Source organism: Schistosoma mansoni, chromosome 1 (genome assembly GCF_000237925.1).
Source record: "Schistosoma mansoni strain Puerto Rico chromosome 1, complete genome".
Classification (NCBI taxonomy): domain Eukaryota; kingdom Metazoa; phylum Platyhelminthes; class Trematoda; order Strigeidida; family Schistosomatidae; genus Schistosoma; species Schistosoma mansoni.
In genome coordinates, this window is record NC_031495.1 from 54,941,625 (window position 1) to 54,959,108 (window position 17,484).

Here is a 17,484-nt window from a genome sequence, read left to right on the forward strand (position 1 = left end):
AAAGGTTATGATCAATCCTCTGAGCATTCAAATGATTTGACGTGCTGTTTCGGATCCCACCTTTGTAAAACCACGCCTGTGTCTAAGCAGCCTGTTCAAACCTGATTAAGAATACTGCAACTCGAGCGTCTTCAGTGTGAGGGAACAAAATGAGCTAGGGGTCTTCCACAACTTCTCTACGATGAACTCTTAAAACACATAAACCTTTTAAACTTACCATCTATTAGAACGCTAAGTAGCCTTATATTGGCATTCCCTACCTTGAATGACGATTCAGGTGTCAGTATGTTTTACGTTTTCGCTCTCTTCAGAGCTAACCGTCTTTGAGGTCATAGCAAGAAGGTTGGGAAACAACAATCTCATGAACCCAGAATAAAGTTCAATTTTTCTTATCGCCTTACCCTGGTCCGGATATGGTTCATTCCGCTGTTTTGAGGGAAGCAGCTTCAATCGTGGCGACACAACTTAGCGTGATGTTTGCACACTCGCTAAGCAGAGGCAAACTACCGGAAATTTAGAAGCTGCCCCACATCACACCAATTTTCAAAGGAGGTCGACGCAGTGAACCCTCAAGCTACCGACCAGTGGCCCTTCTCTCCATACCTTCCAAAATTATGGAATCCCTAATATACGACGGTATACAAGAATACTTATCATCCTTAAAGTTTTTCTCACCTCAACAGCATGGTTTCAGTAAAGGTCATTCTTGTATGACCAACCTGCTGACTGCGGTGGATAGAGTACAGGCGTCTTAGAGGTGACCTTCTTATGACTTACAGCATCCTTAATACTTCTGGTCATCTCCTTTAACATCTTAAGCTTAGACATAACACTAACCTAAGAGTTGTCAAGTGCTGGAATTCACTGCCTACTGAGCTAGTCCAAGCGACTTCCCAGGAGTCCTTTAAGAGGAAACTTGACTTATTCTTAAGGACTAAGGATAACATATTATTATGATTTACTAAATTCTTTTTTCCTCTATTATCGTTGATATACCTAGGTTTTTGCCTGGAGGTATTGGTGATCCACTGCTACTAGACACGGAAGCCCGTTAAGTGAAAGCTTCTTCTATTCCGTCCTCAACCATTTGAACCATTTGAACCCGAACAAGTAATATCAGCCCATCAGTGAATATTTTCAAGGCGAAGGTGAACATTTACTGGAAAAAAACCTAGAAGAATTAACGCGAGTCCACTAATCTACTGTCCTTACTACTGAAGACTAAAATTTTGGTATCTGTTCTGCATATATAGTATTGAAATTGATGAGCGGGCAAATCTAGTTAAGCGTAACAACAACTGTAATGAGGATAACTGTTTGCCTATCCGGAGATTCATTTTTTCCACTGGAGGTTTCAAATAGAACGTTAATATCGGAACTCAAAATGCTTATTGAAGTTGAAAGTGGCATATCTGGAGTTGATTTTGAACTATCAAGAGAAGGGCAGGTTTTATGTGTTCAGTCAACTACCAATATCGAAAAGGCAGGAATCAGAGATGAGGATCTTCTTTTTGCCGTTCCTATTCCAAGACACAACACAAATGAATCGAAAAGTGGTGGTTCAGTAAGGCCATTTTTTGACATACTTAATCATATTAATTCTTGACAGTCACATCCAGTTCCTTTATTAGATTTTAAGTCGATCAAGGTTCCGAGTTCATCAGGTTCTGGGATACCTGAAGCTATTCGCAAGCATTTTCTGACTGGTGCTTCCCGTCAGCTTTCTATATTGGGTGAACGAAATCCAGAGTTGGCTGCCGTTATTAATGACCCAGGTGAAATATTGATTTTTTTTCAGAACTTCAGATAAACTACCCGTATCACAATAAGCAACTTAAGACTCAAGCGGTTTATATTAATGGTTACAATAGTTACAATCGTGTCGTACTTTTCCCAGAAGTTCGTTTACTCGCTAGTCGCTATTATAAGGCTTGGTAGATTATACTTAACCTCTACAACTTATGTTTATATGACTGTCCATCCCTATTTCGAAAGTCTCAACGGTCGCCTATACCACGTTTTCACTTAGATCGTTCCTTTGAGCCATAAATCGATGTGAGGTACAAACTTTTACCGTAGTTTATAAATCCTTGGATGATTTTTTACGGCGAGACTATAATTTATGGACCACCTTTGAATGAATCTCAAGTGACTTTAAGAAATGTCAGCCAATCAGTAAACAGTCAGTATAGAGTACAAATATATTATACAAAACCAGATAATTAAAGTGGACACACTTCTTTTATATGGTCCATAAACCATTTGACTGTGGTTCAAATTTTAGAGCTTTACATCACTTCATCTACCAAGTACATTTATTTGCTGTGGGTATCATTATATCCATTTAAGTATCGAGAGGGAATGTCTTGGAAACGACACTACCGGAAAGCATACCAAAGGTCTACTTTTCGACACGGCTTTAGACTTAATCCAGATTTCTTGTTTTCTACCATTTAATGGTTAGTTAGGTCTAGCAAGGTTTCTGGAGATTAGCTCAAAGCAATTTATTTATTTATTTAAGCACATAAATATTGGTACAAAGAGACACCAGATATATATGCGCCGCACAAATCTCATTCGATTTGTGTGAGGGCTGTGATATTGCCCGACTGCCTAGACCGAAGTAGTGGGTTTTCTTGAAGGGCTAAACCCAGAGCCTTTGACCTAAAAGTCTGACCCACAAGGCAGTGGAGCATCGTGAGGAGATGCAGTCCCATGGTAGCCGGTGACCAACGATTGATTCATACGCCATTTGTTCCTTCAGAATACTGGAGCCCATGTGCACCATTGGTTTGTAATCAGGGTTTCCCAACTCCCCTAGGTGAACTTTCCATGTCCACCACCCGGTTAAAGCGCCGGATATTCGCTTTTCGTCCTCTCAGTTTCGTAAACAACACCCTCATCACGAGAAGGCAGTGAGCAAGACTTCCCTGGAAGAGGCTGTAACACGCGTGGCCATGTGAGAGCATTTCGAGAGGGAGGGTGGCCCCTCCCCACTCTCGGCCGTACCAGGGCATTTGGGGGACAGCTCAAAGTAAGCTCATATTCGAGTCATAAAATCCATATGAGTTTATGGGAGCTGGGTTTGATATCATTTGGATTTTCTCATTCTTGTTAGTCTCCTAATTTGTACTCTAGAAGTATTATCAAGTAACATCTCCCGGTTACTTATGTTCATGTATTTTCAAGAGGTCTACATCATTTTTATTCTTACACCGTTACATCATACAGGACTCATTATTCATATCACTGAAATCCTACTTCGTCTTACCGTCTCATGAGCTCCATTAAATGACAATTCTTGCCTCTGATTATTCATGCCTTATCTCTAAGTATTACTGTCTCAGTAGGGTGCAGGGTTTTTTAAACTAATTGACCAGGTACCTACATATGGGCCACACTCGAAGTATGAGGGGTAAAAATTCTACTCGGTTTCCCAAAATGAAATAAGTGGAGTGGGGTTTGAATCTTGGACTTAGTGGACGAAGATCCAAGGCATTAGGACAACAACCACAATTCATGATCTGTGTGCTATTCAATGAATTTCGATAGTCGTCCTCGTATCAACCTTCTTGATCACTTCAAAAGAGTTGACATCATTGAACTAAAACAGATTAGGTGGCGTTGGTCGCTATTACTTATTATATCTAGATGCCCCCAAATGCCGGGTGTGGCCCCTTAAGAAAAACACCTGCTTCAGTTTGGGCACCTGGGCAGTATCACAGCCCTCACACATATCAAATGAGATTTGTGCGGCGCATATGTATCTGGTGCTTCTTTGTACCAATATTTATGTGTTTAAATAAATAAATAAATTATATCTAGATAAAAGTTTGTCATTTTCACCTATATGTTCACAATAGTTCATTTGCGGAATTCCCCCACATTTAAATGACGGAAGCCAGATTTTCATACACATTAACTGCACTCTAGGTATTCGTATCAATCAAACTTCTTTTTGGTCACTCCATTGATTATTTGCAATTGATAGTCACAGATCATACAAATAAACGGAAGTGTCTTAAAAGTCAGCATAGAAATGTATCATTTAAAGTACCGATACTCGATATGAAGGAAATAAAGTAACTAAATAAATAATAATAACATCTGGGAAAAGTAAACAGTCCATGGAAACAAAAAGACGAAAATGGCAAGTAAAGGTATCATGGCCAATTATATATATATATATATATATATATATATATATATATATATATATATATATATATATATATATATATATATATATATATATATATAATTCGTCTTTCTGTGTATTGTCAACTCAGATCTATCACTCCCAGTTAATAAGAGAATTCGTTCATATAATAAGTTCGGTTTCTATTTGGGCTATAGTTTAAGAGTTAAAGTAATCAATCTTCAGCCATTATTTTAGAAATTCTGGTAGTATCGTTTGTTCTCACTCCAAAAGTGTAACTTCAAACTCAGTAATTGGGCTTGTATTCACTCACTAAGCTACATTAACTGCCATTTTTTAGGAACTCTACATTTTAAAATAATGTTCCGAAATTGCGAATATGAACTTTTTTTTATACATCAAACATCCTCATGTTCTAACGAATTAAATAGTTTGACTGTTTTGGTTAATTTCACGGTCCTACTGAAATCTGCTTGTACGAAATTGTTCTATTGATAATATGGGAGCATTTTTTCAAATGTTTATTTATTTTATATATTCCTTCAAATCGACATTGAATCAATTGATATTTTGACTATTTTATATTAGTTGCCTTTAGAAGGGTTTTTGAATCACAACAGAGTATTGCTCGTCAGCATCGGGAGGAGCTTGAAAACTTGTTGGCTGCAGATGCTCTAAATCCAGCAGTTCAAGAAAGGATAGCTGAGCTTATAAAGTCAGTGGTGATTGTTTCTCTTTCTGAAACTTAATGATTCTGTTTATGTCCATGGCTTTGTTACTGTTTTACGAGCTATCTGGTATGATAACAGGGCTTGCATTATCACGTTAAACAACACAGTACATAGTGTTAAAACTTAACGGCTACTAAAGTAGTACATTTAAGCATACTTTCCAAATTGTTCAATCTTTTCCGAACTATTTAAATTATCAAACTCCACTCTATAATCTTCATGGGACAACGAGCTTGTGGCGATCCTTATTATAACTGTTGCAAAATTCCAATAGTTAACTGCTTTAGTTTCTTTCCAGAGGTCATTTATTTCACCTTCAGAGTAAAAGCCTCATATATAGTAATATTACTAGTAGCTTTAATTAAGATTTCTAAATTTGACGAGAGTTCTTATACATCAAAGTATTTTCCATAAATATTGATGTAAACTAGTAAGTATTTCTAATACTTTTTGAAGTTCTCAAAAAAGACCTATGCTTACTGACTGATTCATATCTGTGTTTACCGTAATCATGGGTGGTTGAGTCTTCAAGTGTGTTAGTCATCATGTTTATCTGAGCGATAGCAATAGTTTCTCAACCGTTGCTGCTACCTTGACGGGCTTGCCTATCATGATGAACCAATCAGGTTATACTGTTGTGCATGCTACTTATGTCGACATAAGTAGTATACAACACCAATCAGAAACGGAATGCCTGGCAGTGGAAGGTTGGGAAGATCGAATCGAAGAGAACGGGAACAGACAGTAATTGTTATGGTAATAAAGGAACGATAAAGTTTGAGATAATTAATGGAGGATTGGCAAATGAAGTATTGGACTTATGGTTTTCACATTTTACCAAGATACTTTGTAATTTTGTATCAACATACATTCGGTTGTCCCCACCTGTGTTCTTGATCATTACAATACTGGTTGGAACAACCGTTCCTCAAGGTCGTACCATGACAGGCAGGTCGGTTGAAGAGCGGTAAGACTAAAGACAACAAACCCAAGGTCTGAGGGCGGTCGTACTGCTGATTGTACAGAGGTGTGACGGAAGTAGGGTGTTTCTCTCAGACAACCAGTATGACAGCGATGATGCCTCCCACAAAGGAGGAGTGTGATTAGAAAAGGTCGACCCTAAAAATGCACACTTCGCCTCACTATTGTAAATATTATAATAATTACCACAATTATTAAAGTTATCGGGTGCCTAGCAAAGACCTGTGAACTGCAAATACAAGAAAATCAGATTGACTTCAGACCTGATCGTGGCTATATTGACCACATATTCACTATTTATTGGATTTCAAAGCAATAACATGCTTATCGGCGTCCGTCAATGACGGTTTTTCTCGACTTAAAAGCAGCACTTGACTTTGTAGACCGAGATGTTCTGTGACAGTGTCGGTCATTGAAAAATGTACCTCAGAAGTATATAAACCTTGTGAAGGCTCTTTACTTTAACACTACCAGTCGAGTGAGAGATTATGGCGAACTGTCATCTGATTTTACAACCTCAAGTGGTGTCTGACAAGGTTGTCCACTATCTCCATTTTTGTTTAATTTCATCATAGACCTACTGCTGGAAATAACGCTCTCGTCGACTGAATTTACAGGAATTGATTTCCTTCCAGGAGGTCCACTAATCGACTTAGAATACGCAGATGACATAGTTCTGTTTGGTGAAGACTCTGATGAAATGCAGTCCTTAGGTAGCACTGAGCACCAATCCTGAAATGTTCGGATTGCGTTTCTATCCCTCCAGATGCAAATTGTTGCTTCAGGACACTGGCCTGTGTCAACACCTGAAATAAGGATAGGGAGTAAAGTATTCGAACGCGTCGACAACTTCACTTATCTTGGAAGTCTGGTCAGCCCGAATGTATTGGTATCTGACGAAGTGTGTGCATGGATTCAAAATGCTCATTTGGCTTTTGCCAACTTACGTCACCTATGGCGAAGACGAGATATCTGTTTGTCAATTAGGGGACGAGTATACTGTTCAGCAGTTCGTTGTTTTATTTTACGGTTGCTAAACGTAGCCATTAGAAGTAGAAGATACTCGTAAGCTACAAGTATTTGATGACAAGTGTCTTAGAAATATTGCTCGCATCTGCTGGGATCACCAGGTAAGTAATAGTGAGGTAAGATGCAGGGTATTAGGGAATGATGGTAAATCAGTTGATGAGGTTGTGAATCTTCATCAACCGAGATGGTTGGGCCCCGTGTTACATATGCCTGAACACCGATTACCACGACGCGCAATGCTGACCAGTATTGGGGATGGTTGGAAGAGAGTTAAGGGCGGTCAAACCAAAACGTGGCATCAGTGCTTAAAGTCACCAACTTTTAGTGTGAGCCATGTTGGTAGATGTAGACTACTTGGTTGTGGTTTACGTGACTATCGTAAACTGCCGTTATAAGGGTGTCAGTAGCCTGTACAAACATCCACCTTGCGTCATATTTCCAGGTTTATCTTTCCTTTTGTGATTATTACATTTCAATCTCGTTTTATATTTTAGTTCCATCGTGCCAATCAGGGATGGCAACTTTGGCCAATATATATATATATATATATATATGGCAGTGTATATTGTTAATGTTATCTGTCTGTTTTGTGTCAAACCATCTGTTTATGTTATAACTTTGGGAAATGTGGGATGACCGTCCTGGAATGGCACCTGTTAGTTTATGGAGTCACATCAATCAACCGTCTTATTATTATCATTATTATTTGAACACAAATATTGGCACAAGGGCACCCCAGATATACATGCACAACACAAGAAATCGCCATTTCATTTTGGTTGTGTGAGGGCTGTGATACTGCCCAGGTGCCCAAACTGAAGCAGGTGGTTTTCTTGAGGGGCTAAACCCAGAGCCTTTGACCTAAAAGTCTGACCCACAAGGCAGTGGAGCATCGTGAGGAGATGCAGTCCCATGGTAGCCGGTGACCAACGATTGATTCATACGCCATTTGTTCCTTCAGAATACTGGAGCCCATGTGCACCATTGGTTTGTAATCAGGGTTTCCCAACTCCCCTAGGTGAACTTTCCATGTCCACCACCCGGTTAAAGCGCCGGATATTCGCTTTTCGTCCTCTCAGTTTCGTAAACAACACCCTCATCACGAGAGGGCAGTGAGCAAGACTTCCCTGGAAGAGGCTGTAACACGCGTGGCCATGTGAGAGCATTTCGAGAGGGAGGGTGGCCCCTCCCCACTCTCGGCCGTACCAGGGCATTTGGGGACTTGAGGCGCCTAAAATGGTTTAAATCTGAGGTCATTGAGAATCCTGCTATCTTTTATTTTTACTCACCTGATAAGTATTAAGATGCACTCATTTTGGTTAAAATTTATTTGAGCTATATCCTTTATAACTATTATTATTCTTGCCGTCCTTTTAATTTCTTGATATTGTAATTTCGTGTTGTATGGTTCATTTCTTGGTACCTAGCAGTGCCATGCTTTTTCCTTAGAACAAACGGAGTGTTTTAAGCAAAGGATATAGATGAGTTGTAATTAGGCATCAACTTGTGTATATTAAGGATTCGCCGGCTTCGAAAACGTTGATATTCACTGAATTAGGAGTAAGATAAACGAAGCCTCAGCGGTTAGAAAAATATATGGAATTATTTAGTAAGATCGTCGATAGTGTATCTGAGTATAGGTCTTGAGATCGGGATTAATCAAATAGAGAGTTTGATGATTGATACGACTCAAAATGAATTAGAGTATATCAGACGCATTCTGTTTATAGTAGGTACTTTTATTATTATATACTTACACAAATTTCTTTATTTTGTCTTTCATTCCATCTTTTTAAGTCTCTACGATTGTTGTCACTATTTTCTGCTTATCATTTTATATTCACTATGTCGCTTTAAGGTATGATGACTTGGACTTCTGAAAGTTATATCTTCACTTTACATTTTGATAGACAAAATAATATTGACATGCAAATGGAAAGTGCTCTGGAATATTATCCGGAAACATTTGGCCAAGTTTCAATGTTATTTATCAATTGTAAAATTAAAGATCAAAATATTAAAGCATTTGTTGATTCTGGAGCACAGAGTACGATTATGAGTGAGGATTGTGCACGACGTTGTAATTTAGATTCATTAATTGATAAAAGATGGGCTGGGAAAGCTTATGGTGTTGGAACACAAACTATAATAGGTCGAGTTCATAATGGATTAATTGAAATCGGAGGTATCTTCATTCCGGTTAGTTGAATTGATTAAATTCTTCATTTTAAATCAGTTGTGTTTAACTTGTATTTTAAAATATTGTTTTAGATGTTGTACTTTATCATAGATTTATTTATTTATTTATTTATTCAAACACATAAATATTGGTAAAAAGGAGCACCAGATACATATGCGCCGCACAAATTTCATTTGATATGTGTGAGGGCTGTGATACTGCCCAGGTGCCCAAACTGAAGCAGGTGGTTTTCTTGGGGGGCCACGCCCGGAGCCTTTGACCTAAAGGTCTAACCCACAAGGCAGTGGAGCATCGTAAGGAGATGCAGTCCCATGGTAGCCGATGACCAACGATTGATTCATACGCCATTTGTTCCTTCAGAATACTGGAGCCCATGTGCACCATTGGTTTGTAATCAGGGTTTCCCAACTCCCCTAGATGGACTTTCCATGTCCACCACCCGGTTAAAGCACCGGACATTCGCTTTTCGTCCTCTCAGTTTCGTAAACAACACCCCCACCAGGAGAAGGCAGTGAGTAGGACTTCCCTGTCAGAGGCTATATACGCGTGGCCATGTGAAAACATTTGGAGAGGGAGAGCGGACTCTCTCCACTCTCGGCTGTACCAGGGCATTTAATTTAAAACTTATTTTTATAATCTGTCTCTGAAATTTCATGTTAACCATCTGTGGTAAAGGATTGATATTAATGTAGCTTTCAGTAGAGAGCGTATCGTAGAAGATGAATTTGTTACCATTTGTTTACAAAAACATTAATTTTAATCATTAGTTTGCATTTTTTTTGAATGGATGACACTAACATCTTATTCAACTATGATAATATGTCTGTTTAAGTTAAAAAGAAATGCACCAAACATTCAAAGTTAGTCATGAGAAACGTTTGGTTATCTTGTTGAATAGATAGAACTTAAGGAGCTAGATTTATTTATATCAAATAGTCTTTCAGTTATTAGTGGGATACACTATTAAACTATTAAATGCATTGAAATAATTATTGCGACTTTGTACTTGATGTTTTTCGCTATATGATTATAATAAGGTAGTGAAATTATCAGATTAGAATTGTTTCGGAAAGCACTTAGACAATATTTTTAATTTGTTTGATGTACTTCAATTTAGGTATGTATACATAATCCGAGTGGTTTTCATCTATGCATCTCACGTGCCTTTTGGGGTTTTAAATAAATTATATATGATTTGATCCTTACTACTTCTTCGTTTCTCTTCGAGACAAATGAGAAACAGTTAAGTTACGAGACATGATGGATTCGCTGAAAATGTCTGTTTTTGTCAGTTTTTATTGTTCAAGCTCTGTATAGTCACAAAAATTTACAATTTTTAAAGTGATGATGCGTTTGTTAGTGACAAAGAGGGAAATGTGACTGGTCTTGGGGAACACTAATTTCTAAATGAATACAGAAAAGCTTCTTTTGCAGGAGTTTTAGGTCTTTCTCGATATTTATACAGCCTGTCAAGTGTCTTTTGAGGGACAATGGCCATTGGTTACTTAGTTGGCTTGACTTTTTATTTTTGTCAACAAATTTCGGTGGATACTTACTTTCAATCTTTTTTTTTCTACATCGAAATTATTGATTTGTCAGATTCACGTGGTGGAAAATACTAAGTTACCTCTTTGGCTAATATAAGTCTAAGTACAAAAGCTTATCGGCTGATTGTTTCACGTGAAATTTCTGTGACAGGTCTTCCCAGCATTCCCTCAGTTTCACCTTGTCAGTTGTACATCCAGAAAGTAGTTATTTAGTTCACTCTTCATCTCAAGAGTGAATTTGAATGGTTTATCATAGCTATTGAATGGATTTAGATTATTTCATATAATTCGTTGTCGTCATGAATGTAGATGAAGCAAGGATAGTAGTTGAAGCAAAATAATATGTATTGATTGCATTTCGTGGATTCCTTTCAACTATTTACAACCTCAGTCGATTTACTAAACGTATTGACCAAACTTAAAAGTTACTACGTTGCATAATCAGAACTAATGAATGTCCGTTAAAAATTTCAAAGGTTATTGTTTAATATGTTTAATTATCCTGTACAATCTTCTCATGATTATATTATTTTTCTAGTTCAAATCTACTATGTAAATATGAAGTGAAATTAATCAATAAGAGTTAAATAACAGAAAAGATGGAGTTTAAGTGAATGTATTTAACATTTATTTTTATTTATTTAAACACATAAATATTGGTACAAAAAAGCATCAGATAAATATGCGCCTCAAAAATCTCATTTGATTTGCGTGAGGGCCGTGATACTGCCCAGGTGCCCAGACTGAAACAGGTGGTTTTCTTAGGGGACCACACCCGGAGCCTTTGACCTAAAGGTCTAGTCCACAAGGCAGTGGAGCATCATAAGGAGATGCAGTCCCATGGTAGCCGATGACCAACGATTGATTCATACGCCATTTGTTCCTTCAGAATACTGGAGCCCATGTGCACCATTGGTTTGTAATCAGGGTTTCCCAACTCCTTTAGGTGGACTCACTGTGTCCACCACCCGGTTAAAGCGCCGGATATTCGCTTTTCGTCCTCTCAGTTTCGTAAACAACACCCCCACCAGGAGAAGGCAGTGAGTAGGACTTCCCTGTCAGAGGCTATATATTCATGTGGCCATGTGAGAGCATTTGGAGAGGGAGAGCGGACTCTCTCCACTGTCGACCGTACCAGGGCATTTGGGGGCCAATGTATTTAACAAGATTAAATAATATAACTCTAACCTGCTTTTGATTCGAATGAATACTATTTGATGGCTGATCTATCATCATTCCTAAAACCTTTCTAAGTCTTAGTCAGAGTTGTCATATTTATACTGAAATGTAATATGAAATTCCTAACATTAAATTAGAAACAACATTTACAATTAGTAGGGTACTCGTAAGTGATCGATACGATGTTTATCTAGTCTTTCAGTACTGATCGAATTCTATTTATCAAATTGTGATGTGGCCATTAGTCTAAGTGGTTTGACATCTGGCTCACTATACCGAGTTTTAATATATACTTTTGTCAACTACGTCGTGATTTGAATTCATTTATAATATATGTATCAAAATTTGTTTGAATGACATGTTACCATCTAAAGCATGTCTAACTATAGAAGTATTATAACACATACTTGAACCTTCATTATACCTACTTTGTTTTAAGTAACCAGTTAGTCTCACTGGCCTTCATGTAAATGGTATATCTCAAATAATAAGCTTGGTTTTGATAACTGAGTAGCGTTAATTTTATTATTATTATCATTACATGGAGGCAATCATATATTATTTCCAGTTTATTCTAACATAGATAATTTCTCATCAGCTGTTGACAAATGAGAATCTTGCATATTGCATTCTGAATACATACTGACTAGTTCGTTTTTCAAGCAATCAACGCTAGTAGATGTATCAAGAATATATTAGAAGTTTCTTTTGTAAATTATATGTAAATTCTCGTGTTTTTATTATTGCTTCCTTTTCTGTTCAGGTTTATTGGAGTGAACATTGTTTCTATTCAATGCTTGTTCTGATTTCAGTCAAGTTTATTATTGTAGTGGAAGACTACATAAATAAGCAGAAGAAAATAACAATAACTACTGTAATCATGTTAGATGTGTCAATTAACGATTATGTATCACTTTTACTTACAAAAAATACGAAAGTGCCTATTCATTCCAGTTTACTAAGTGTTCCCATAAATGTTTTTCAAAACTATTTTGTTATATATAGTTTGTAGTTCTTTGATTAAATATCCACTCTCATGTGTTGTTTAAATTACACGCTACTTAAAATGTCTGGTGTTACTGATCATCTGTTTACTTTTGCGTTATTTTACAACTTACATAATCAATATTTTTGATTCAGTGTATAGTTTTCTAATTTATCTTATTCTAGACGTCTTTCATTGTACTAAAAGATCAATCTATGGATCTGCTCATTGGTTTAGACATGCTTAAACGTCATCAATGTTGCATTGATCTTAAGCGTAATGTTTTAGTCATTGATGGACGTATTGAAGCTCCTTTTCTACCAGAATCTGAAATTCCATTGTCCTTATCAAATCCATCTATTTTGGATAATGAAGATACAGATGAAAGGGTGAGTAATGCCTCATTGTTCTATTGGGTTAAGCTTTTTTTATATTTTTTAAATTGATCTAAACTCGGCAATAATAAGGTTGGAAGATAAAGACATTGGTTTCAAGGAGTGTTTAGTTCTAGTGATTATTACTGTCTTTTGTTCCATTCTCTTTATATTGGATGATAAAATCTTAATAGTTGGTGAAAGGTCGGTATTTGACCTGTGTTTGCGAAGAATATGAGCAAAATATCTAAAACCCAAAGTGCTTTTCTTCTTCCATGTTTCATTTACATCATGCCATTCAATATAAAGAAAAAGAATCATAGGACGATATTAACCACTGAGAGTAAGCATCCTTTGAAACGACTTCTATGTCGATTGAATATACTGAAGCAGTAGCCGAAGTCTTATAAGATGGTCTTGATCTAGAACAAACAGTACTGGCTATTCTACACACTACGGAAAAAGCCCTTAAAAGACCAGTGAATGGAGAAAAGTAAATGATAGTAGATAACCATCTAAAAAAATAAAACGGAACAAGCCGAGATAACACTAGCTAAGTCAACCTACAGAACGAAATCACTCAGAATTGTGTTAAAGAGAGGAATACTATCTGTTGAAAGATAAGGAAAGTTGAGGAGGAGTGCATACATAGACAATCATTACTGAAATAAAGCAGCTCTTCTAAGTGAACAGTACTTAGAGTAGAAAAACATTAAAAATTATTGTGGCCATAATTGGCAACAAAAGCTTCAATAAAGAAAAAAATAAGCCTACCAATAAGTAATAAGATTCTTCTCACTTCTATTTATCCATTGCCTGACGAGTTTTGTGGTTGTTAACGAAGATTTTAACTTTCATGGCCACGCTACTACATCGGAAATGGCCTCAATGCTCTGAATACATTGTTTCACTGATTAAACGCTATCAGAAGCAAGTCAGATATTAGTCAGCATGAAAGTCCTATCTCTTTTTCAGACGTATTCTGGTCATAGCATCATAAACTACACAATTATAGTTTCAAGAAAATAACTGACATTAGATATTCAAATATAATTGACATAATTTTTAACCGGTAATAAAAATTGCATTCTGTTGAAATACACATACAAAATCGTTCCATTTCCTTTCTTTCCCATAAACCTTAATGAAAGTCTTTTACTTTCTAGTCTCTTCTGGTTTATAACGAAATCTGAAATATTCTAAGCAGTGTGATAACAACACAATATGAAATTAGAATGGACATAACTTTCTTTGTACAGGTTATTGTAGGTAAAACTAAGTAAAAATAAAGGTAGTCGTTGTAACGTCGATACAACATGGAACTTGTGCTCTTCTAAGAAACATAAACAAAAGGGTGTAAGACTTAGAACAACACTTCTGCCTAATCGAATGATGGTTACACGTTTTATAACCTTTACTACTATTGATTGGGTAAACCTAAGGAGTAAGTAAAGAGAGTTTTGACCTTATTTACTGGTTGTAAGCTAAATCCTGATACTACTTAGTCATAATTCAACAAGTCGATGCTTCTGTACTATTCTGATATAGAGTTTTTTGACTACAGTCTTTCATTACCACTTATTGCTTAGATAATATTACTTACTTCCATTTAGTTCATTATATATACTAAGATTATTGTAAACCTTGAAAAATATTTGAAATTATGATGATACAGTTTAGGAAATAAACTCACTGAAATTTTTTCAATCATTGAACAATAATCTGTCCTGATCTGTAATTTAAATATATCCCCCTTAGATATCACTGTTTTCTGTGCGAGTTTCGTAAAAGTTTTCCTCCTTTTAAGTGTTGTTATTACACTGATTTGTTCACAATCTTATTATTCATATACCATGATACTCATACGACTTCATTATTATTTTCTTAGTTTGATGAAACACAAAAGTTAAAAATCCAAGTACTTGTTGATCGTGGTATTGCTCGTTCCGAAGCAATAGATGTATTACATCGTCATCAGTGGGATTTAGACGCAGCTTTAGCTTCTCATCTTCACAGCATGTTTGGTCAATCCAGATAATAAATTGGAATACCAATTCCTGACTATCCGTTTATTGTTCTTCGTAATTAATTTTCCGTTTTTTCTCTGAAAATATATTCAGGGGTTTTGCTATCAGTCTATTTTGTTTTTTATTCATCTGTATTATTTTATTCTAACTTATCTATTAGCCTGTATGAATAAAGCAAACAAGTTCATTTGATGATTCCTCGTTTATACTTCTTGTATTTTGTTAAAAAACAATTCTAAGTAAATTGTTAAAGTTGCCAATTTTTAATTGTATTGTCAATGCATGTTATTTTATATTTATTTCTGTCAATCTAATATCAAACCCTCTGTTTTGTATATTCTTATTCTGAACAGAATGGTTGTATAGCTCTGAAATTATATTTTTATCTGTTCTGTAGGAGTTACTAATTGTTTGAGTTCTAAATATACAGATTTAAAGGTTTATACCTAGGGGAATTCATGTAAGAAATGGAGAAGTATCAAATATTTGCAAACTTACAATAATGATATTGCTTTTAATTGTTAATCTTACTAATGAATCAGTTGATAAGTCATTCAATTTTCATAATGTAAGTCTTATAGTTGATATTTGTTTACGATTATTGCGAGTAATAGTGTGAAAAATATGATAAAGTCTTGATTGTTCTATGCAGAATGATTTGTGCACAAATAACCTGTGGTCTTTAATTTATCTAATCTTTAAAAGCTATCTCAATAAACAGTACTGGTTAGTGACTAGAAAAAAGTTGTTAATAGTTTAATGATGTCATTGAATGCTCGTTACTCTGGATATAAAAGTGTCTTTTATATTTTGACTCAATGGTCTTTGGGATTCGATATGAGATATAAAGGTTTCACATTCTTACTTCTGAGCAAGACGAAACAGCTGTCTAATGCTCCATTGGTTTCGCTGGTTCTTTATGAGATGACAATTCTTTGTCAAAATCTTTCTTTACTTTAATATTTACGTTTGCCTTCTACACTACCGTTTGTCGGATTTAAGTAGTACGGAGTATTTGCTTGAATTTGCTCGATATTTAACAGAAAAACGGAAATGATTCGACACCACTTAAATACACAAATGACTAAGTGGTAGAGATTTATAGGTCACTCACCAGTCAGTAGAAATTAAGACTTACTTTTCAAGCTTATTCGGCACCTACCATATCAAGCAAAATCTTTCCCACTTTGTTTTCAATGTCTTCCTCACACTGATAACTTGATCTAGCGATTTCTATATAGAAGTTATTAGATATCAGGCTCTTTTGGTCACAACTTATTATATATATGTTTTACAAGGCACTTCCGCCTCTAGTTTGATTTAAATGACAATCGACAATTCCGGATGTTCTTTTGGGATTCAAATTGCCAATGAGCATTAATTTTCTTCCAATTTGCCTACAGATGTAGGAAATTTCAGTGAACCATCTTGTGAATAAAGGGGCATGATGAAAGTCAAAGTGACCTATTGAAATGAACTTAATTACTTCAACTATTAGTTAACTTTATAAATTTGAAGACTAACGTATTAAACTGGAATTAAGATATTTGTTGATAAACGAAATAAATCAATTGGTGTATTAATATTATTCTATAAATATTAGCAGTCTAAAAATCCCAACACAACATTCAAAAACAAAGGATATTTGAACGAGCAATTGCTTCCAATAACTTCATCAGTGAACTGCACAGTTATGAACCCAAAATTATTGTGATATTTCACAAAAGTAAAAAATAACACGGTGAATTTTACAATGTTAAAAGTGGTTAACTTTTACATGTTTTAAATAGATAATTCAATACAAAATAAATCTGGTCAAATGTCAGCCACAGAATCAAACTATTTTATTTTGAGTATAGTGTAGATGGAGAAGTAATGTCTGTCCAGATAATTTCGTCAGAAAAGTTTTATCAGGACAATTTCTGACAGCGGAGAAACCCTCTGTCTAAAGCTCGATCTTAAGAGGAACATAGCTGGTGACATTTTAATACGTCGACTCAAAAGATTTATTGAAAAGACATTTCATACCGTCACGTTACATGTAATCTTGTTAACTAAACGAATACTTAAACGGCAAATCAAGGATGGGTTACCGACGATGGGCTGCTCCATGTATGTATACCAATTCAACTGTTCCCGTGGAGCTAGTTGTATAGGCATTACTCAGGAGGCTGTACCCTTATGTGCTCCTGAACATGTACCAGAGTGGTTTGGAAAATTAGTTGCGGAATGTGTTAACAGCATCATTTTTCACTTGGCAGATAGTGAAAAT

At 35.9% G+C, this 17,484-nt stretch overlaps 2 protein-coding genes across 2 annotated transcripts; both read left to right on the plus strand.

Annotated features, from left to right (window-relative positions):
• Positions 1–1,292: 1,292 nt before the first annotated feature.
• On the plus strand, positions 1,293–15,619 carry Smp_063670 (hypothetical protein). The gene is made up of 5 exons (XM_018794900.1): positions 1,293–1,564; positions 1,610–1,775; positions 4,748–4,874; positions 8,811–9,099; positions 15,074–15,619. Exons 1-5 carry the CDS (start codon positions 1,304–1,306, stop codon positions 15,221–15,223), a joined length of 993 nt encoding a protein of 330 aa, XP_018649266.1. The 5' UTR covers positions 1,293–1,303; the 3' UTR covers positions 15,224–15,619.
• Smp_118230 (putative DNA-damage inducible protein ddi1 (V-snare-master 1)) lies at positions 13,027–13,257 on the plus strand (the record flags this gene model as incomplete). The annotated part of the gene is made up of 1 exon (XM_018794901.1): positions 13,027–13,257. One exon carries the CDS (start codon positions 13,027–13,029, stop codon positions 13,255–13,257), a length of 231 nt encoding a protein of 76 aa, XP_018649267.1.
• Positions 15,620–17,484: the final 1,865 nt, after the last annotated feature.